The 23491-nt window shown below is 38.2% G+C and overlaps 1 protein-coding gene and 1 long non-coding RNA gene across 4 annotated transcripts; both read left to right on the top strand.

The window, feature by feature from the left end:
* The first annotated feature begins 568 nt into the window (after positions 1–568).
* Positions 569–12630, top strand: LOC146674089 (polymeric immunoglobulin receptor-like). The gene is made up of 6 exons (XM_085393976.1): positions 569–1379; positions 8550–8664; positions 8794–9129; positions 9605–9922; positions 10832–11092; positions 11481–12630. Exons 2-5 carry the CDS (start codon positions 8625–8627, stop codon positions 11032–11034), a joined length of 897 nt encoding a protein of 298 aa, XP_085250102.1. The 5' UTR covers positions 569–1379; positions 8550–8624; the 3' UTR covers positions 11035–11092; positions 11481–12630.
* A 1520-nt stretch (positions 12631–14150) lies between these two features.
* LOC146674090 (uncharacterized) lies at positions 14151–17236 on the top strand. Of its 3 annotated transcripts, none has more exons than XR_014909105.1 (5): positions 14151–14190; positions 14312–14927; positions 15286–15438; positions 15805–15895; positions 16485–17236. It is a non-coding gene; the product is annotated as an uncharacterized LOC146674090 (long non-coding RNA). The 3 variants fall into 3 exon arrangements; XR_014909106.1 differs by having other exon boundaries at positions 14157–14443; positions 14864–14927; XR_014909104.1 differs by having other exon boundaries at positions 14157–14927.
* The last annotated feature ends 6255 nt before the right edge of the window (positions 17237–23491 follow it).

A 23491-nucleotide genomic window follows, 5' to 3' on the forward strand; every position in this document is an offset into this window, starting at 1 on the left:
TCAAAGAAAAAGTGCTACAAATCCACTCTTCTAAGCTGATGTCTTTTTTTGTCACACCAGATGCAGCTCTCTGCATCATTGTATTGTATTGTATTGTATTGTATCTTTATTTGTTTCAGACATATAAAACAAAAAACAATATATACACACTACATATATTTTCATTTACAGATACGAATATATATCTATTCAACATTCTTATACATATGACCACAACATGTTTGTGCGATAAAGGAGAAATCATTTCAGCTTATACTACTTCTATTTAAGAAAATAATCTTCTCTCTCATTATTATTATTATCTAGACCAATCTAGACTCTCCAGTCACTTGAACACTGGACCCTTAAGTGCAATTAAATAAATGTGATATAAATAATATATTAATATCTAATGAGAGAAAGGGAGAGACACACACTGGTGAGCGAGCTCCTTTCACTCATATCAGCAGAGAGAGAGAGAGCGGCACACTGAGCTGTGAACTCCTTAAAAGTCTCAATAAAAAAAACTCAAGGAGGAAGTAAACCTCAAGGAGTTTTTAGCTCAGAGTTCCTCTGTTTTGTAGTTTTTCTACTTTCAAAGGAAAATGTCATTTGCAGCATCAGGTGACGTCAACATATCTGTAACCTGCTGCTCTAATACTGCACCGCCATAAAGAAAATAGTTATTGTTAGAGAGTTATCTCTGGGATGCTGGGATGATAGCTCCCTCAGGACTTAAACTCCAGTCAGAGAGTGGGGCACAGAGAGTGATGTCCGGATATACTTTAATGGAAGTTAACAGCAGCTCAACAGTACAGCAGTAGGCATACTTAACAAGTGTGGGCAGACGTGTGGTTCTGAATAACAAGAAACAAGGAGAAACAATTATCACATGTAAATATAACAATCATCACTTCCCAACATCACACCAATATAATGAACTGTAACACAGATAATGCTCAGAGGTGAATGCTCTGACATAAGAAAGTCCCACAATCCCATTTGAACAGGCAGGAAACAAGAATACCTGCATATCTCAGGCAACAGAAAAGCTAATGCCCCAAAATTAGGAAAAGTCGACAATTACATGGTCTTCAGTGCCCTCTAGTGGCTAAATAACCCAACTGCGGTGCACAGATCCAACCCGCAACAAAGGCTACGGTGGTAAGTCACATGTTTCTACCAATCTCGATAAATCTCCTGGCCTAAACCCCTGTAATTATCGTCAACAAGTACAACCCGTGCTATAAGTGGAAATGGACCCGTAGAACTGGAGGGATTTTGACTCACATTTGCGCAGGAACGCACACGGCTGGAGATCGCTATTCCCCTGCACTAAAACATGCCGCTCCCCGGCAGGACCGTCGTAAAAGCATGTGACGTCATCACCGCAGCAAACAGTAAGAACAAAGTGGAACTTATCGGCAGACATTACCAGTGCAGTTATAACTATGCGACTGAAATATAAGGAGACTTTCGGACAGTTATACTGTCAAAAGAAATGTTCATCCAGGTTGTGATGAGTTTTTTCTTTTCCCTTTTTTATTGTCACTGATGCTTCAGGTGTGAATATCTCATAAACAACAGGCAGCAGGTTCACTATTACCCAAACTCCAGACTCAGTAAAACATCATGTCAGTGTTACAGGATACAAACTCCACAGCAGTGGAAAGTTAAAGAAAGTCCATTCATAGTTCAAAGGTCGCTCAGCAGAGGATGATTTAAATGTTATCATTGGTCAGAATTAAAACAAGAAGCTTGAACTTTTTATAAAGATTACATTTGATCAAATTGTTTTTTTGTTTATATATAGATATATTTAAAATTAATAAAAAAATAAAACCTTTTGCTGTGCCAGCTTCTAGCTTAGTTTGACAGTGTGTAGAACAAACCTGATGAAAACTTAAAGTCAGCCAAACACATCCAAATTTTGAGGCTGGGAGTAAAAAAAACGAATCTGACTGAGCCCAAAATCAGCTGCAACCCTGTGTAGTTATTACAGTAAACACAGCGGTCTTTTCTCTTTATTTATTTATTTTTTCATAAAGTGATTTATTGTGAGCAACACAAATTTGAACAGGGGGCAAATTTTGTTTTGGCACACTGATCATTACAGTCACAGCTTGTTGTCTTTAACAGTCTCAGTGTTTTTCTTTTCTTGTTTGTGTGCGAATTTCCCCAAATCATGCGATGATCATGATTACTGACAGTCTGGTATAAAAAGTAGTTTTGTTTGGAGTTGTGCAGGACTTGTCTTTGTCATTGTATCACAGAAAAGTGTCATCAAGATGTATTCATAGCCAGAGGCCAGCAGGTGTCACTGTGGAGATGGTTTCAGATTGTTTTGACACTTCAATATAATTCCTGCACAAATGCTTCAGTGTTTCACGAAGCCTCACTTTGCCCATCACTAGTAAGCAGGCACCAAGTGCTGTTACTGCCTGCTGCACACAGCAGATCGACCAAACTGTCCGACCTGTAGATGTACATGGTTCATTCCAATGTGTCAGTTTAAAGATATCTCACTGAGTGTCAGAAAGACAAGTTTGCTTCTCTTCTCTACTGCAAGTGAAAAAAAAACTGCAGAATGTTTTCAGTGTCATCAGTTCAGCTATATTAAATCAATGTGGTGTTAAATTTTGTTATAAGAAGCAATGGGAAATGTTTTCATGTAATTTGAAAGCTTTGGATGTGTTATCAAGCTTCTGAATTTCTGGAAATAATCTAATTATCTTTTTTTACTCACAATTTATTCTAAGCTTATAATTATTTGTATTTTACTCTAAACTTGAAAACTCGAGTTTATTAATTTTAAATTATGTCAAGGTCTGGGGTATGTGACACACTGTTCATGTGTTTGCACTGGTTGTTTCCGGTTTGAGTAGTATTCAATGTTGTTGTTGTTTTGTGGCCCTGCCAAGAGGAGATACTCTTTTGAAATGAAGACAAACACAGCAGTTGGAAATCTCCAGTTCATGTGATGTGTATGATGAAGATGGTGATGATGATGATGATGATGATGATGATGATGATAGTGGTGGTGGCGATGATACAGCAACATAATTAATAATTTTAATAATACATTTTATTTAGAAGCACCTTTCAAGACACCTAAAGACACTTAACAATAGAATAAAATGCATAATAGGACAATGACAAAATAAAGAACAATAAAAATAAATAAAAAGCACAACATAAAATAAACAAACAGTGGGTTCACAGTGAATATGGAAATATGAACAGATGGGTTTTGAGTTAAGATTTAAACTGGGAGAGAAAAGCAATGTTTCTTATATCAGGGGGTAGAGAGTTCCATCAGCTATTTAGTTTTAGAAGGTACATTTGGAATTTGAATTTTAAATCCTCAAAAATGAAACTGAGGACATGAACTTGAGGTGAACAGTTTGTTTCATTTTAAAACAAATTATTTTGACGTCATCACCATCATCATCATTAATCAGTGATAGACTGCCCGATGATCCGTGATGTTTAAACAAACAGGTTCTGATCAGGTGCAGCTGTCAGGATATTCAGAGTCTGAATCATTGTCAGTTATTTCTCACATTTCCTTCCTTAAATCCAGAGTCAGTATCTGCAGCAGTGATTATGTCTACTAAAACACGAAATCAGGTACTCTGATGATTAATTAATTGATGTATTATTACCAGTGTTGGGGAGTAACGGAATACATGTACCGCCGTTACGTATTTAGAATACAAAATATGAGTAACTGTATTCTGTTACAGTTACCGTTTAAAAAGGTGGTATTCAGAGTACAGTTACTTTGTTGAAATAAATGGATTACACTGCGGTACTTTCCTGTTTCATTTTGTCGCGGGTCAGGACTGTTTGGGTTTTGTTTGACAGCTACGATCTGTTGTTCCAGGCGGCAGCGTTACGGTTGCCATGGTTACAGGGCGACGCTCTCTCTCTCTCTGCGACTGTGTGTTTCCTGGGTGAAAGAGCGCCTTTTCGTTGTTGTTGTTGTTGTGCTAAGCTAACAGGCAGAATGCTACAAGCATAGCTCTAAAGAATGTAGCATCATGGGCAGTGTAGTCCGTGTTGCTGGGAGAATGGACTGCCATACACGTTATGGGTCTGTGAGCGCGAGGAGGGAGAAAAAGGGGAGTGGAAAGGTACGAGTTGTCATCGAGGAAAAACGGGAGCTGGAAGCATGTAAATGTAATAATAACCACTGCAGCCAAGAAGAGTGCCTGACGAGCCCAGTTGTAAGTAAGCTATTAAGACTCGACTGTACACCGTGTTCGTGTTTTCCTCCGAAAACAATAAGTTCCGTTGGAGCAGTCTTTCAACGCCTCTCTCTGTCTGTCGCAAGAAAAGTTGACCCACACAACAAAGTAAAGCTATTTTTCGGCTACAAGCCAACAGGGACCCCGCCGTATTAGTCAGAGGTCCCTTTACTACAGTTCGGAGTCGCGGACCTTCAGTAACAGTAATAAATCACACAGCAATAGTACATTCACGTTGTTGTAAAAAGCACGATAATATATTAAGTAATCCAAAGTATTCAGAATACGTTACTGTCATTGAGTAACGTAACGGAATACGTTACAGAATACATTTTCGGGCATGTATTCTGTATTCTGTAATGGAATACATTTTAAAAGTAACCTTCCCAACACTGATTATTACTTTGTTGTGTTGAATCTGGATGTTGTTGTATTGGTTGGCACCTTTCTGCAACATAGTGTGGAGATCTGCGGTCGTAGCTCCCATCTTTAAGAAGGAAGACCAAAGGGTGTCCATATAGATAGTGTGAGGAGTTGAATGATGTTATGCTTATTGGAGCCCCTCCTGGGGCAAACACATCCATACATACACAGCAGGTCAGTGGTGCTCCTGGGAAAATGAGGTAGGTTGGACAGGAGTAGGATGGCAGCCAAATGTGCCGGAAGGCCTGCAAGGAATAGTAATTCAAAGGATTTATTCTGTTTTTCATAACCCTGTCACTATCTTCTTAGGTCCATGGAACATACTGCCCAAAGCAGAGAGCCCGGGAGGCGTATTCTATCTGGTAATCAGGGTGGACATGTCAGGAACAGATTTGTTTGGGGTAATTAGGGTACACTTAGTTTACCCCAAAGCCTGAGTCACACTTAAAAACTCAATGACAAATCTAACTGATAAACTAATAATCTCGGCACCAAACACGATAGGGCAAGCGGAGAATGCGAGTTCATTTATGCCAAAACAAGATAACTATACATGTTTCAGGTTTTCTACAGATAATGTAAAGTACCAGGTGGGAGAAATCGACCCTACTTGGTGTGCCGTCACACCCACGGGAAGAACCACGAATAATGTGAGTGACCCGAGCACATTAATTGGAACATGGGCAAGAAGTGGGTTGTATTATTATTGTGGGCAAAGCACCCTTTTGGTTCGTGTCCCAATGGGAAGCGTAGGGACATGTGCGATGGTGCGACTGGCGCTCCACTCATACTGATTGGAAATCAGGTAAAGACTATTCAGCAACACAACACACGTACCTTAGCAGCCAGACATAAGAGACACATTTTGGCAAAAAGAGGGACCCATGGTATACATGCATATGACCCCCGGCTAAACTCTCTGACTAGGATAGACTCCATAGGAGTGCCCAGGGGAGTTACAAACGAGTATAAGCTGGCAGACCCAGTAGCTTCAGGGTTGGAAAGTATATTCCTTTGGATAACGCCTAATAAGAATGATGACCGCATTAACTACGTTCATTATAACTGGCTGAGACTCTCTAGCCTTACCAGGGACGCCATGGAAGGGTTTGCAGAATAATCCGACTTCGCTGATGGGAGTGCAGAATCGAATGGCCCTTGACATGTTGTTGGCGGAGAAAAGGGGGCGTCTGTGCTATGTTCGGAGACATGTTCTGCACCTTTATCCCCAACAATACTGCCCCAGATGGCTCAGTAACCCGAGCTCTGGAGGGCCGGAAAATTTGTCTAAAACGATGCATGAGCACTCAGGTATCGGAAACCCAGTGGAGTCCTGGGTGGTATCCGTGTTTGGACGGTGGAAAGGTTTGGCTATGTCAGCAACGGTTTCATTCGCTACACTTTTAGGGATACTGGTCACCTGTGGTTGTTGTGTCATTCCCTGTGTCAAAGGATTCTTGGTAAAACGATGGCTAGGGTTGCGGACTCTGGACGGGTGGATTCAATCTACCTGAGGAACTTAGATGCCATAGAGTGGGCTGAGGAGTGATACAACACGAGGTGTGGTGACATTCCTTTTTTGGAATGTCTAAAGAGGGAATGTGGAGATACAGAAATTCTTTTATTGCTGCCATATAATCTGAATCATTATACCTGCATTAATAACATTCTTTACAGCATTATTTCATGTAATAATATTTCTGACAGTATTGATACTGCATTACAGTTATTTATTGAAGATGTCCATTTGAGGATCCTTCCATTATGTTAACTTTTATTACAAGTACGGTTAGAAGTATTTTATACACATTGCATGTCTGCGCTTAGTTTGAGTTGATGTTTGGTTCATTAAGGGTCTTAAGCTTCACTGGCGTGACTATCCAGGTGATACATGCTGAGGGAAACTAGAACATAGAAGGATAACTGCAATGCATGCTTACAGTACATATAATACATATAATCTAGGAATGTGTCCGGCCTGAGGCCTTAACTCATTTGTCTTACTCAGGTGTCTTACTATATTTTATTCTACTTGGTAACAGACAGGGCAGCACGGTGGCACGGTGGTTAGCACTGTTGCCGCACAGCAAGAAGGTCCTGAGTTCAATTCCACCATCAGGCCGGGGTCTTTCTGTGTGGAGTTTGCATGTTCTCCCCGTGTTTGTGTGGGTTCTCTCCGGGTACTCCGGCTTCCTCCCACTGTCCAAAGACATGCAGCTTGTGGGGATAGGTTAATTGATTAATCCAAATTGTCACTAGGTGTGAATGTGCGAGTGAATGCGAGTGTCTGTCCCTATGTGTTAGCCCTGCGACAGACTGGCGACCAGTCCAGGGTGTATCCCGCCTTTCGCCCTATGACAGCTGGGATAGGCTCCAGCGCCCCCCGCGACCCTGAAAAGGATAAGCGGAAGCGAATGGATGGATGGATGGATGGATGGATGGTAACAGACGATCAGAGTCAATAATTAGCCTCAGAGACCCTGAGGGCTTGAAGTTTATTACCTTGTATGGAAGGTGTTATAGAAAAGAGAAGTTCTATGTCTGCTTATAGCTATTAAAGATGTACGATTAACTGTGACTAATGTCTGGAACCTATTTTAATCTGTCATTGACGCCATGGGGGGGCGTGTACCCCACTGCTTTATAAGTATCCACAACATGTATTTTGGTCAGAAGACATATGTTGATGTTTTCTCCGGGCTGTTAATAAACTCATCGTTTGATTGCACTTTTCTGGGGCCTCCGTGGTTTGTGACACTGCTTTACATTGATTGATTTCGCGACACATGTGCAATGGCATGACATGTAATTCATATGTATCCATTTTCTTTAAGTGTTGTTTTGATGTTACAAAGAGTAAACTTGTCACATACAGCAGTCTAATAGCTGAGTGGATATTTTGGGTAGTTTAGTTGTGCATAAAAGTGCAGTATCTTTGTGGTAGCATAAAATGTTCTTTAAATAAACTGACTTCCTCAAAATGATATGCTTATCTCACAGATCACTTGCAGAGAACTACTGTCCAATGACTCAGTAAAGCTGAAACCACACTTAATAAAGCTACTTGATTTTAGTGTTTCAAAGATTTTGAATGTCACTCCTGTCGATACAAATGGCTGCTTGGACACTTTCAGCTGCCATGATATGAGTTCAGCTTGTGTCCCATTATTTGGACAGAGACGTGCTGTTTCTTCACTCTCTCTGGATTTTTCAGAAATTAAAGGTTATGGGGGAAGTTGTACTTTGGGTCATTCTGACAGTCAGACAGAGAACAGCTGTGTCAAAGTCAATTGTGAAGCACCTCCTTAACTCCATATTCAACAAGACGCATTATTCAAAATTCAGAAACTCCTTTAGTTACAAAGTAAACAAGTTCCTCAGATTGAACAAGGATTAGGAAGTTGTTTTATGGCCCCTGCATATTCCTAATCTAACTGTGATATTGCACTGATATTTGTAACCTCGGATTGATTAGGACTCAGTACGAATAACTTCAGTTACAAATAAACAAACAAAAACCCCCAAAATGAAACGAGGAGTTTTATAAGTTATAGTGAAACTCTGGAAAGCTCTCAAATAAAATTAATTTACCAGAAGCATGAAAGATTTTTTTATCTGCTTTCTGTTCCCCTTTCATCATAAAGCTGCATCAGCAGTATTTTAAGGTCACAAAGTCAAATTTAATCTGAAATTTGTTCATTCACAATCACAGCATCAAAGATGTTTCATGATGAACAAACTGCGTACAGGTAGATTAATGATGTTGATGTTTGTACACATGTACACTGTATCATCGCATCACTATCCTCATTAGCATGTTTTGTGTGTAACTGAACAAATATAAGGAAGTGAAAAAAAGGGAACATGCGACTAAACAGTTGTCTTATAATCTGACAGACACAGACGGAGTGAAGTGTCAGGTGCTGTTCTTCTGAAGTTTAACAACTTTTCTGCATCAGGATCAAAACCAAAATGAAAATCCTCCATTTTCTCTTCTTTGTTTTCTTGTCAGGTGAGGACTGATTACCTCATTGTCTCTTTCATGCTGCTCTTTATTCATTTTTATTTTTTATGGGAACTTTATAAAATGCACATATTCGCATTTGATATTCATCTTACTATTATTATTCTTATCTGACAGATCCAGCTGTGCTCGTCAAGGCAAGGCTCAACATCTATTCTGCAGCTGAAGGAGGAAATGCTACACTTAACTGCCACTTAACTTTACCTGGAAGCACAAAGTTCTTCTGTAAGGAAAAATGTGAGCGAGCAGAAAATATCCTCATTAAAACAAATGGAAGCACAGCTCAGAGTGGGAGATACAGCATTAATTATAAAGATGGATCTTCAGGAAAAGGAATTGTGTCTGTGACCTTCACACACATGATCAAGTCTGACGCAGGAATGTACAGGTGTGGTTTGGGAAAATCTTCTGCTCCGGATTCATACTCAGACTTTGTGGTCAGAGTTTCAAATGGTGAGTTTATACTAAAGTATGTGTGTGTTTCTGTCCATGTGTTTTAGCCTAAGTACTTGCACCTACAAGCATCACATTATCAGATGTGTCTTGGTTTTAACAGCAAAACCCTCCCAAGTTAACATCTCTGATCAAGAATAATAGAAGTAAGAAGTTTGCTCTGTTTGCCAAAATTGAACAGTGGCTAAACATTTGATATTATGGGAAAATTTAAATATAGCAGATGAAAGGTCAGCCCTCTGTACTTCCAAATCTTCATTATGTGAATGTAACATTTTGAATGGCTTCTTTAAATATGCTAATATTATTGTAGAGTAGTCACTGATCCTGCCCAGGGTCAGGTGAGTGTTTTCTGAGATTTTCACTGATTTTATATAAAAATCAGAATATCATCAATCATGCTTACATGCTACAGGAAATGCGACACAACAGCTTACAGGAAGTACAGACTAATTCATGTTCTTCTGCTTCACAGATCTGGATAAAAACTCTGGTTTTACTCGCACAGAAACTGAGGGAGAAGCAGTCACATTGGGATGTGCCTATACTGTGTACGGACAGAGGAAGTTCTTTTGTAAGAATGAGTGTAAGAATGAAGGGGAGATCCTCATTGACACAAGCAATGATAAATCTGTGAGTGGCAGATACAGCATTGAATATACAGCAGGATCTGCGTTTGGACTGCATGCGACCATCACACAGCTGACCAAGTCAGATACAGGAGGGTACAGGTGTGGTTATGGAAACCCTCTGTCTCCAGATTCATACTACAGTACCAGTCTTGTTGTCATTGGTAAGTAGGATGGTAAGAAATATGTGATTTAAAAAAAAAACAATAGCATGCTTTGTCATTCAGTAGGATAAAATAACATAAAAACTGAGGACTCCTGTTACTCACTGTCACGGTCGGGGCTATTGTCTCTTTTCAGTGTCTTTTTTTATTATCTTTTCTTTTGTTATTTTGAATAACACCTTAATTTATTTAATTTCTAATGAGATGCCTGTATCCTGCAGTAAAACCTGAGCAGAAGATTTGTGACTCATAATTGTATGAATGAACATTTGGCAAAAGTGCAAAACAATCTCTATGTTAAATCTTTTGTTGGAGGGAGTTGTTCTTTTAAATTTTCTCTGTTTCTTCAAAAATGTCTGTTCACATACATATAAAATCATAGCCACTAGCTGAGGCCAAATGTATTAAAGTGTTACAGTCAAGTTGTGTTGGTGATGACATTGTGTTCAAATGACAGACAAAACCTGTGTCTCAAATGTGGCTTGAGAAAATTATGAATCAAACTGAATTTCAAAAAATCAGACCGTTATCAGTTCTAGTGTAAAAGCATGATGGTGTTATATTCTGAACAGCATTTTATTTGTGATAGTCAAGCTACGGTTGATTGCTAATTTTACAGTTAATGTACAATACACTGCAGAATATAATATAATCATGTGCCAAACAACCATCTGTCACACCAACATCCAACCTCACTTTTTCAGTGTGCACTAAAAGTTTCCAAATTAATGTTTTGAAGAGTTTGAGTTCATCAGGTGATGTGGATTGACACTGAGATTGAGTGAGAGGCTGACCATCTAATCTGTTTTAAAGATTTCATTATAATGTTAATGATGCATTTTGTATTTGGCAAATGTTTTTATTTTCAAGTATCACTACTCTTTTTTTAAATTTGTGTATTGTTCACAGGTTCAAATCCACATACTTCGACACCACAAGCAACAACTAAAACAACACAAACACCACCAACAACAACAGCACAGAGACAGAGTTTCACTCCAAAGATTTCTACGTCTTCATCAGATTGTCCTCACTCCTCTTTGGGTCTGGTTGTGTGTGTCTCTCTGATTGGTGTTTTACTGATGGCTGTTTTCATCCTGCTCCATTTATAAGACAAGGAGGAACACTGCACTGAACATCAGAGAAAATGCAGGCAACAAAAACATGGAGGTGAGTTTCTGTCACTTGTTTACTTTCTGTTTATACAGGTTTCAGTGACTACTGTTTAATCACTGTGATGTTCTTAATGAAGTGTAGTGAAAAATGAATATATTTTTTTTAATTAATAACAGACCAAGTTACAGAAACATGTTCTCTTTTTGTTCTAGTACTTCTTATTGTTATTGTTATTAGGTTGGTTCTTCTGTATTTGCATGTTTTTTTCTTTCCCAGACAAGCATCAGTTCACCATATCTAAATATGTGAAATCACATTTAGCCCTGTCAGTATTTTGCTCTGAAGCAAAACTGCTGTACTTCTCATTTTTAATAGCATGAAACTGATAATGCATAATGTTTTTGAAACCTCAGCTTTTATGTTGTTGATGTTTTATTTTCAGTTGTCTGGCACATACGAGAACTGGGGTCCACCCTCCCAACATAAAGGCAGTAAGGACCAGGATCACGTCTACTCTGCTTTGTAAAAAGCACAAGTCTGAAAATGCTAATGTTCTGATGCTTTTTTTTTCTCTTTGGGCAAGTTTAAGATCTTATATAATTTGTTTCACACACATATAAATATATATGAACTGAGCTTATTTTTTCCAGTTACTTTCTTTCTATGTATTCTTGACTTCTTTCTTTATCCATAAATCTGACTGAATGAAACATTCATGTACCACATTTAAAAATAATGAAAAGTCTGTAAGTGTACTAAGATTTTTAATTACTGGAGATCAGGAAAAGTCCATTATGTTTTCCATTTTTATTGACCTATTTAGCATTTCACATATATTTAGCATGGTAGCAAAAAAGCTTCAATATGCAATCTTAGCTTTGTAACACTGAGAACATGCTTATTACGCTGCATTATAAACATTTGAAGAAGAGATCAGTAGAAATATGTTTTATTGACAGAAACAGAAAACCAAAAGCTTTTTTCTAACATGCAATAAAATGGTTCACAAGCTGGCCAAAAAAAGGAAGTTGAGCCTGATTAAAGCTTAAGAAACTTTACCTCTCCTCAGCCTCACCATCACCCTCAGAGGAGCTTTGTCCTGTTCTTTATTGTGGTGGTGAGGGAGGTTGTCAAACTAAAGAAGAAGGCTTTGGTTGGTCTGAAGCAGCAGACCGATACGGGAGGGCCAAAGTGTTGTGGCCTCAGCAGTTGCGGAAAAAAACTTGGTAGTTGGAGGAGGTTGTGGGTGAGACAATTCACAGTTTGCTTAGAATCCATAACAAAGAAAACCAGAATAAACAAATAAACACTTACTTGTTTAGATGTGCAGTGTATGGGAGCAGGTGCATGATGGTTTCAACAGGCTCAAGTACAGCAGTCACTCAGCATCAGCACATCTATTCTCTGTAAGAGGAACTCAGTTGCACATCAAGGCAGACTCACTCCAAAACCTCTGAATGCTTATCACAAACACTGTAATTACCGCTGGATCCCTCTGCACACGTCATTCACAACACAACATGTTGTTGCTCAGCATAAGGAAACAGACTGAGAAGTGTGTATTCAAAGGAGGCATTCAGGTGGAGTATTGCAGGCAGTCACAGCCCAGAACTAAATATGAAACTAAGCACAAAGTAATGTCCAAGGTTTTTTTAATCAAGTGATTCTAATTTTTGTTCCAGGTTCTGTTTATTTGGTATTTTCTATGAAACAAAAAAAATTAATGTGAAATAATATAAGTTTCATATAGAAGACTTATGTTGTTGTGATTCTCTTTGTTTTGCATACACTGTAATGAGTGAATCAGGTCAGACTGTAGATTTTCCTTCTTCTAGCTGTGCTGACTGACCTTTGACCTCATGAATGAAGCATGACATTTTCCTGCTTAGCTGACTGGATGCATTACAGTCAGACACCGGCCTCAATAAGAGAAACAAGTTTATGTATATACATCATTATAGCTGAATGTGTGTACGCCAGAGGGCGCTGCTTCTTTTGATTAAATCGTCTGTTACAGTTTTTTCTGATTGCTTAAGCACATTTTTTGTAACTATTTTGCAAAACTCTTCACACAAATAAGAAAACCTGTCACCCAATAATCAAAACATTGTAGTTCTCTTGCAAAAGCAAACACAGCTAGATTAACTCTTCACACCTTCGTAAAAATGGTGTTTCCGTATCAAACAGTACACACAAGCCATCATCTACTAAGCACACAATGCGCCAACTGCACACTGATGGTATGAATACAAAACACATCTGGCTTTTGCTTTCTCTGTGCACAAGGTAGGCTATGTCAGTTTGAGCTCATACTTCTGTCATAGATCCATAAGCATAGAGGGATCCAAACTTCAAGTACTGGTGTTTATTCAAACACATCAAAACAAACACAAGTGTTTATTTCCAAGTATAGGATTATTTGCAATCGCCATAGTGACTATATGGGTTACTTGGTCTGCAGTGAACATGCTTCCTCTGCCCCAGCATCTGGTCATCTAGCAATTCTGTAAAGTAACAATTTCAGTATTTTTACATCAATGGTATTGGTGTGTTTCTCATTGGCATATGGCAGTGCTACGAATCTTTGTGCGAAGTGACTGTACTAACCGATTCTCATTTCAAGATGTCCTTATGGTGCTTGCTACAGTGTAGCGGCTCGAGTTAGGCTGGACCCGTTGGCCAGCTATCCTCAGGGTCATTCCACGGTTGATTACATGGTCCACTATTGTAGCTCTGATGTCATCAGCAATTCTATTTCTTACTCTTCTTACCCTTCCTCTCCCCCCTCCTCCTCTTCCTCTCCCCCCTCCTCGTCTTCCTCTTGCTCCTCCTTGTCCTTGTCGTCCTCTTCATCCTACTTCTTCACCTCCACGTCCTCTTCCTCGGCCTCCTCTACTTCTCACTCTTTCTGCTCCTTCCATTGTACTCCACATAGACAGCTTACCTGTGGCCTGTTTATAGTGCTTAGGCTGATTGCAAAGTGAACTAATTATCTAAAAAAGTTTTCACATGTGAAAGTGTGCCAGACAGTTGGCAAAATAGTGTAAATAATAGCCATAAATGTGTATAGTTTTGCTAGGAGTGCATTGATCATTTGGAAATTGAGTGTAAAGCACACTGAAAAAAAGGGACTGGCCATCTCTTGGATTTATGTAAGCATCTTGCATGCATTTAACACAATTGCCTCATGTTTTAAAGTTAAATGTAACTATATAGTGTAAAAACTACATGATATGCAGAAAGGGTGTATTAAATTGTTCATATCATGTTCAGGTGAAGTAAGTCAATAAGATAGCAACGTTAAATCTCGTGAAACCACGCGTGATTTCATCTCGCGGGCTTTGGATCGTGGTTTAAAAAAGGCATCCATCTCAGTCAAGTCGAGCAGCCAACTCTACGTTTTTGGTATGTCTTGATTTTTTGAATTCATTTTTACCATATTTCAGCCAAATGTAGTTAAACGTCTAGAGTGTCGCCATGTAACATGCTAAAAAAGAGCCGTTAGCTTATTTGCTGTTTTATCTGTTGTCAAAGAATTGGCGCTTTTTCATTTGAATTTGTCTTTGGCAGAAGAGCCGTAATATCACATTAAACCTAATTACGAGGCACTCATAACATAATTTGGTTTTCTGTGTGAATAGATTTGTCAACTGACTCTTCAGTTACATTGTGTATTTACTGCACCGTGGTGTTAGTGAGATTTTGGACATTGAACAGCTTTAGCTAATATCATCAGCGGCATTATGCTAGCTTACATCCCTACCCCTCCTGCCCTCACCTGCTGTCCTTTTGTTTTTGTTTTTGTTTTTTTTGCTGCACATTGAGAGATGACCTCTATTCTGCATTTCACCAGGAGTCAGCTGATGGATTGTGGGTTCAAGGTGTTATGGTAAGAAAGTATATTCTATTTTCGTTTCTGTAACTTAATTATAATAGGTTTTTTATAATTATTAGGTGCATGCATACTCACCCTATTAATACAACTGAGAGATCCAAAATCTGCCATAGGTTTAACTTATACCTGTATGTATTGCCAGAAAGGTGATTACTGGACTCGCATTAATGCACACTTGAACTGAAATGAGGTTGTAACTTGTGGGTTGTTGGGTTGCAAATCAGAAACAAACATCTTTGGATTTTTTTTGATCCCATAAGATCTGGAAACACAGTTTTTATTCAACAAAACATTACTGATTAACCAAGCACAGTGCCTGCTGTTATTTCAAAATAATTTTATGTCATTTCAGATAAAATGCAGCATTCCAGTGCATCCCAACCATGCCTTTACAGTCAAGGTTTCTGACGGAGCTGAGTTTTTCTCTGACAGTCTGCTGAAAGTGTTTGCAAAGTGATCGGGGGAACAGGGCACAAAGCTAAAGGATGTAGCTGCCATAATGACAGTAAGAACTTTAAAATTCTTTAACTACAAAGTGTATATGCATTGCATTAGGTCAGTAAAAGATTTTTATGCTACATCCATTGAAACAGTCAACTATTACCTGTGAGTAATGATTCCACTAAAAGGATGCCATAATTTTCGTCATGCATTTACTGGCCCACTGAGAAAAAATTATCTTTTTTAAAAAATAAATGTTCTGGAAACTATATATCCATAAAGTTGATGTCAAACAGGAACTTTTGATATTGCTTTGTAGATGCTGGTGTTGCATGTTGACTGGTTTAAAAAGTCAAGAGTTTTTGTCTGGGATCATTTTCTTCTGTGCTACTGAAAAGTTCACAAATCTCTGTTTTCTTTGTTATAATAGTCAAGGATGACATTAATGCTCGGAGTCCCTCATCAAAGTGCTCCGCATCTGTGTGAAAGACAATTGCAACATCTTGGTGCAGGAGTTCATGGTGAGTGTTTTATGAGTAGAGTGTGGCTTTGCAACATTTAAAAATGCATTTAGTTATCCACTTGATCCCTCATTGGACTGGTTAGGACCAGTAGTCCTCTTTAATAATTTGAAGTTCACATGAGGCCTGGTAGTGAACTCGGCCGCCGGCCCTTGAGGCCCCACCCCTGTATTAGGGGTCACATCAGTGTGAAAAAACTTTAAATTTGTCATTCTAATGAACAAAGGAAAATCCCACCAATATTTATATTAGCTTTTGTTTGAAAAAATGACCAACTGACCAACAGCTAACCAAATTGTGGGGCTGAAAGTCTCAATTCTAACATCTTCTGAGTGACATAACCTGGATTTCTGATGGGCCGGTGTCTTTCTAACAAAAACTAATGTAAAGCATTTGAAATTATTATGTTTTTCACCCTCTCTTAGAAACTCTGTTAGACCATGAATGGCAGCATGGCAGGCCACTCTTTGGCTATAGCTATTTACTATGTTGCTTGCATTGGTTTATATTACTCTAACATTAGAACTGGTAGATTCAAAAGAGATGAGTTTAAAAAGGAATCTTAAAGAAATGTTTTGTGTTTAACCAGGACTTGACTGAGGCCACTGCACAGATTGAGAAAACCACAATGAACATCTGTCTCCAGAGGATGCGGCAGGCAATGACTTTTCTGATGTTGTTCTTCAAGATCTGAATAACGTGACCTTTGCAGTAGCCATGCTGTTTGGACCTTTTTTATTCCTTCAACATGAGTTACCCATCACAACTCTGCTACACTTTTGAGGTGATTCAATGGGTGGTAATGGAGTTGGATGCAACTCAGCTCTCAAGAAAAGCTCACAACTAAGACAAAACTGCTCCTGCAACGAAGCTCACTGTTATGCATGTGAGGTGACCAGCTCTAGGTGAGAGGACATTTAAATCTCACACTTGTTCTGCTGCATTTTTGAAGCTCAATTCCAGGAACAGATCGCAGGGTTCATTTTTATATACTCTGCAACTGCCATGAGGACGAGCCGTTTTTTGTTGTTGTTTGTTTTTCCTTTTGCTCTGTACAAGTTCTGTTTGTCTGTTTGGCAGCATTTTTAAATTTCTCTTTGTATTTTTTCTTTCTTTTACTAGTGAAGAGATGTAGCGTGAACAGTTATACAGTCTAAATATCCCATATGGGTCGTGTGAAATGGTATTTTCAGTTTCATTCAGTTGAAGTAAAGAACGTTGAATATTTCTAAGTGTGCTGTTTTGAACCAAGATGTCACAGTATGATCAGTGCTGTAATTTTTGACAGTCACTGTATCAATGTTATTTTTGCGTCTCTTGAATAAAGGTTTTGACCTGCAAGTGCTAATTTCTTTAGTTATTGGGGTAAAATGGGTAGTGTTAATAGGAAGGTGTTTGCCAATTCAGTAACCTAATTTAATGTTAATGGAAACTAACATTACCTCAAATTGTTTAGTCATAATTGTTTTTTAACTGAATCTTGACGTCAGAGGCCTTAAATAGAATGTTTTGTATTGTTCTTTCCCAACATTTTTCAAAAGAAACAGTCCAATTTTTTTGCTGTGATTGATTCCAGAGAACACGGAAGAACTGACATTATTTAACTGTTGATTTATATAGATTCAGTAGAGGAGTAATGTCAGTTTAATTCTTTACCTACTGCAGTGAAATTAGACATTTTGTTTTGAAAGGTTACTGGTGGATGCCAGCAACCATCTTGGAAGAGAACAATACAATCTGTTATAAGGCCTCCATTTGAAAATTGTGTATTTGATACTAGAATATAATAGCAAAATGTAATTTGAAGATAACATGTAGTATTTAAGTGACCAAGTAGTATTGGGTAAAAGTTATTGAATCGTGTTGGGATAACGTGAGAAAATTGTGAAGGATTAAAATATTCCAAGAGCTCAAATTACTTCATCAAAACATGTTTAAGTCACATTTTATCAACACAAATTGAACAAGGTATTGAACATGAATAAATTGTGTTAATTTAACTCAATTGTTTAAGTTGCTGCCAAAGCAAAACATCTGTGTGCAACAAATGTCCACCATTGAATTAAGTAAATCCAACAACATATTTTTTTCAGTGCAGTGAGTTGTGTTTACAGTTCTGCAAAAAGAGTGCTGTGCAGTGGATTGTAGCTACAGGTTTGCAAAGTGTGTGTTACAAAATGGCAAACTGAGTGCAAAGCAGTGTTTGTGTTTTTAGTTTTGCAAACTCAGTGAATGGTTTTGCTGTAAGTATTAATAGTTTTAGAAATTGTGCTATAAGAATCACAGTTAGGGTTTAAGCATTCAGAAAAAACTGTAATGTAATGTAAACATATCAGATTCAGGACAAACTCTTTCTGCATATAAATAAAGATTGATTCAACTTTAGCACTGTAGGAAATAATAGATTCACATTTGTGTTTACAGAGTTAGAAAGTGTTTTATTTCATTTAGTTTGAATCATGTTCTGTCACAGAAAAGTTCATAGACTATATAAATCATTTGATAACAGCTTCTCATCACAGGAATCATCTGTGTGAACAGGTTTAAATACAGGAAATAAATAGAACAGGTACAAACAGTGTAAATATCACAGTAATATGCTGACTTATGAGTGTTATAGAGGAGGAGCATCACAGCAGCAACAGCTTCACCAAATGTACAAAGTAACATTCAATGAATCTCACAGAAATGCTGCAGTTTGAACATCAACACTTAGCTACAGTTAGAGCTGAAATGAGCCTGTCTGTCCAGATGGTGGCGCTGTAAGCTCACTTTTTCTTGCTCTGTTACAGACATGATCTTATTTTCAGGCTCTGAACGAAGTGACTGTCTGCAGCAGTGTGAATGACTCAGAGGAGGAAGAAGCCTCTGGTTGACATGAACGACTGATGTCGGAACAACTTTGTGGTTGTTCGTGTAAAACCACAAAGATGTTACAAATTGTTTCTGTTTGTTCTGCTTGGTAATATAAATTGAGCACTGTGTCTCTCTCATGCTCAGTCAGTGTATCTGTAATCCGTCCGTGGATGTTTGTGTGTGCAGAATGTGAGTCTAAAGAAGAGCAGACAGCAGCAGAAAGTATTTTATCTGTAACTCTGTTTTTATGTCAAAACGACTCTGAGAGTGTTTAAAGTGAAATCTCTGCTCTCATTATCATTAGGTATAATGTTATTATCCTGTTAAGCTCCAAAGGGCTTTCAGAGCTTCCTGTTTGAAAATGACTTGCCCAAAAAGAAGGGAGTATTTATCTGCAATTACAAACTGGCACAAGCTTTGGACCACACTGTAGCTCAAAGGCTACTTACTGAAAAAAAAAGACAGTTTATTCATTTTAAATGATTCACTGATTGTTGATGAGTTGCACCTGACCAAATGTATCAACCATAAAACAAAAGGTGGACTCTTGTATATCCATGAAACATTTAAAAGAACAACATCAAAAACAGACCTGTGTGTGATAACATTAGCTGTCCGCTTACATGAACCATCAATTGTCAAATTGTTTATTTATTTTGTTTATTAAATCTTCTTCTTCTTCATAAAAGAATGAAATATCAATTTTAATATAACTTTTAAATTGTATGATTTGAAATTTCTATTTATTTATTTTCAAAGAAACAATAAATATTAATAAATATATCATGTAAATGTATCATATGTAAATATGCCAGAGTCAGCCATAAGGCAACTTTCATCTCTAGTCCCATAATATTTGCTACATTGAGCATTTTGTGCACTTTATTGCTTATACATTTATTATTTTTAGGTTTTCAGGTGAAAAAAAAATCACATCGATGAAGCGCTCTCAAAAGAGAAAACACAGGAAACATTTATGACACGTTTACTGACACTTGAGCATGATTACAAGTGTGTCATTGTTGGATTTGATTTCCCCCAAACTGCAGGATCTGCAGGTTTTCATGTCTCTGCATAATGACTCATCAACATGTGAGGAGAAAACGTACAAATCCATCATACACACAGTATATATTATAAAGATACACAGTTAATGTTTAACATTAATACATATCAGACACACAAGAGTCTCATCAGTCACTCAGTGTGTGAAAACAGTCACTGACTTGACACAGATGTAGTAACAGGTAAAATTAATTTTAGTAACAACTCAGAATATTTTCCGCTAATGCTCACTATATTTCAGTTATTCGGCTCAGGTTATAATAAAACAACAAATATATGACATCAGTGAGCAAGATTACAACTAATAAAGTCATTTTATGGTTAATGACTAAATATCAAAAAAAGATTATTCCTAGTTCAATAAGACAACATATAAAAATAAAAGATTCATTTCTTTGTAAAAATGAGAACAAAATAAAACAAAAATACTCAGTTCTCAGGCGGGTAAAACTCATTATAAGATAAGATCAATTCAAACGTATTGTTCTTCAGATGTAGACATGTTATTTAACAGCCCGCCTACAAGGGAGAAGTCACGCACTGTACCAGCGATATTGGATCAGTTACAACCAGGTCAGCCATGCTGATGGTCTCTCAGTTTGAGGCTTGGTCTGATTCACAGTCGATTGCTGCTTGTACATGTGAAGCATTTTACAGAGAAATGTAAGTCACAATATTGGAACTGTTTATGTAGGCCTGCAGGCTCTGAATGAATAACGTGCCCTATATTCTTGTGAGGAGTGGTGATGGCCAAATAAAGCTTCAGAAGCATTTAAGCTTGTATCAAAAAAGGCTCCTGTGACCAAAAATATGAAAAGTACCTTGATTCTACCAATTAAAATGAAATACTTCATGATTCTCCATTTAAAAGAGCTCAGCTGACAACTTTTGTTTAATATCATGTGACAGTTCTGTCTGGTGAGCTTCACCCCATTTTCAACAGGTGACATTTTTTTCCAGCTGCAAGGATTTCAGTTTTGTAATTCTTGTAATTATTGAATTCATGTTTTTGATACTATTGCTTCTATTACACACGTCGGTTATATATCAGTTGTTAAGCTTAACATAGGAATGCTTTACAAACATTCAGAAATGAACTTACACATTTGCTGTACTTCTCTGGGATAGCTTGCTCAGAGATGAAATGCCGGTTTGGCAGCACTTAGCAAGGCTCCAGATGCTTTCAGTGTGATGTAACTCCAGACCGCCGACAGGTCTCACACACCACAGCCGCTCTATCATGTGACGCATACTTCTCCGACATACTAATGTCACCTCCTGGGTTACATTTTGTGAGGTGCTTTTGTGAACCAATTGGTTATCGACCTACATTATTTAGTTTACTAAATGCCAAAAATATCCACCAGAAGGCACTGTGAATGGAAACTGTTGGCTCTTCTTATACCTCTCCCAACCAGGAAGTCAGAAACCAAAAACCATCCAACATATTTTGAGTGTTTTTGATGAAACTAAGACAGGAAGACAAATTTTTTTGATATATGATAGTGTTAGAGGACTTACTAAACAGATGTATGTCACTTGACAGCATTAAAAAAGTGAAATTAAATGTTTAATGATTTTTTTTAAAAAGTGGTCAAAGTGGTTTATTTGTCCCTTTATGGTGCTAATGCTAACATAACCTAAATGTTATTAAAATTGACTATTTGCCATAAAATCAGACCACTAGACCCATTTTGTTTATCCATTGCTATTGATAAATTACATTAAGTGTTAGCACAGCAAGAATAGGCTGAAATAATTTCCTCAGTAAGTCATTTTTGTAACTTTCTGAGTTAATATTAGTAAATATTGTAAAAATGAAGAATAACACGTGGAAATCACAAATATCACAACTGATTACCTTTTAACCAAATTACAGTAGCTGGTAAATTAATATTACTAAGTTGTCAAAAATTTTAATTTCATGTTTAACAAGTACTATATGGACACTAAACAATTATATTGTCACAAACTGAAAGCAGGGACTCAAGCGCAGAGCAGGTTGACGTCTCAGAACACGATTTATTTACACACCAGTGCAATAATATATACAGTGACGGGGAAAATTCAGGGTTCCGGGGGATTAGGGGAAGGCTCTCTCTCACGCTCGCTCACGTCCTCACAACCGACTCACACACGTTCGTACCGCGAGGAGGTCACAGGTCCGGGAAGATAAAATGGAACAGGAAAGGGAGAAATCACTCACAAATCACAAAGGTAGGGCGTAAAGGTATAAGACCACGGGAGCTGGAAAGAAAGACTAACGTCAGTAGCGCAATCATCCAGCGATGAGAGGATCTGTGACCCAGCCTCAAATAGTAGATGGGTAATCAGCTGATCGCCAACAGCTGTGTGAGCCAAGGGCGGGAGCCAGCTGTGAGCTCCGCCCAGGCAGAGAGGTAGGGGAGAGAGAGAGAAAGCAAAAACACAAGTGTAGCCTTGTGAGGCCGGCTGGGCAGGCACGGGGACCATGACATATATGGCTCAAAATCACATGGTCCTGTGGCATGATACTGATGATACCATCCACCTTCAACCACAGTGTGTTTGAGGTCATGGTTTCATATGAAGCCAACAGGGCTGGCACTCTCCACCAGTATATTGCCAACAAACCAGATGAGTGGGGCTTTAAATTGTTCTGCCAAGCAAGTTCATCTGGCATCATCCACGACTTGCTGCTGTATCAAGGGGGGTCTACATTCTTCAATGCTCCACTGAGTGAAAAGGAACCCAAGCTACCTCTAAATGGCCAAAGTTTAAAAAAAAAAAAAAACACTATGCAACCCCATAAAAGAACCTCAGCTCTTCACAAGTTTCAGCTTGGTCCAGAACTTGCACACCTCCTTGGGTGTCAGGTGCATTGGTACTGTATGACCAAACTGCACCGGTGGAGCTCCCCTGATGGCAGACAAAGACCTGATGAAGAAGGGCCATGAAGCCTGTTATTACAGGCTGATATTTTATTTTGCAATAAAATGGTTTGACACTAAATGTGTCAACCTTCTAAACAACGGCTGTGGGTTCATGAGTCTTTCATCGGTGAAACGGAGGAGCAAACAGTCCAATGCAAAGATCAATGCCCATCACTCATCCCTGTATATAATTAACATAAGGGAGGAATTAAGCTTTCTGATATGATATTACACCTGTATAAGACAAGTTATAAGTTACGGAGATGGCATATTCCACTGTTCAGATAAATCCTTGACTTGAATAACTGGTCTACAAGAGGGACTGTACCCTACCGGACCAGAAACCGATGGTTCTTAAAAGGTTTCCACCTGGCTGTGTCTGAACCAAGTTAACAAGCCAGCATCTAGAGTTGGACAACCATGATCCAGCTCTCCAAGACCACAGAATAAATGCTACACCCTAAGACCCCAATGACCAAAACCACAAGCAGATGTGCTTGATTTGTACTGTTTATGTTTTAGTTTTTTAAAAACCAAAAATGATTTTGCACTGTAGCATTAAATCGGAAGTGGCCTGAATGTGAGTATTTTGTGCTGTAGCACATTTTTCACATTTGCAGATTAGAAAACTATTATTTTCTTGTTTCATATATTACTTTCCTTTGATGGAATGAAAACAGCATGCCAGTGAACAAACATGTTTACTGGCATGCTGCTGGAAATAAACTGTATCCAATGCCCTGGATAGTTTTTGTTATTACAG

The sequence above is a fragment of the Rhamphochromis longiceps genome, linkage group LG3, assembly GCF_057381845.1.
Source record: "Rhamphochromis longiceps isolate RC_006_pf linkage group LG3, R_longiceps_female_GT1.1, whole genome shotgun sequence".
Classification (NCBI taxonomy): Eukaryota; Metazoa; Chordata; class Actinopteri; order Cichliformes; family Cichlidae; genus Rhamphochromis; species Rhamphochromis longiceps.

Bases quoted from the DNA above. Each gene is read 5' to 3' on its own strand.
- LOC146674089 (XM_085393976.1), top strand. From the start codon at position 8,625: ATGAAAATCCTCCATTTTCTCTTCTTTGTTTTCTTGTCAG. The intron at 8,665-8,793 runs GTGAGGACTGAT...CTTATCTGACAG, and splicing joins CTTCTTTGTTTTCTTGTCAG to ATCCAGCTGTGCTCGTCAAG. The intron at 9,923-10,831 runs GTAAGTAGGATG...TATTGTTCACAG, and splicing joins TACCAGTCTTGTTGTCATTG to GTTCAAATCCACATACTTCG.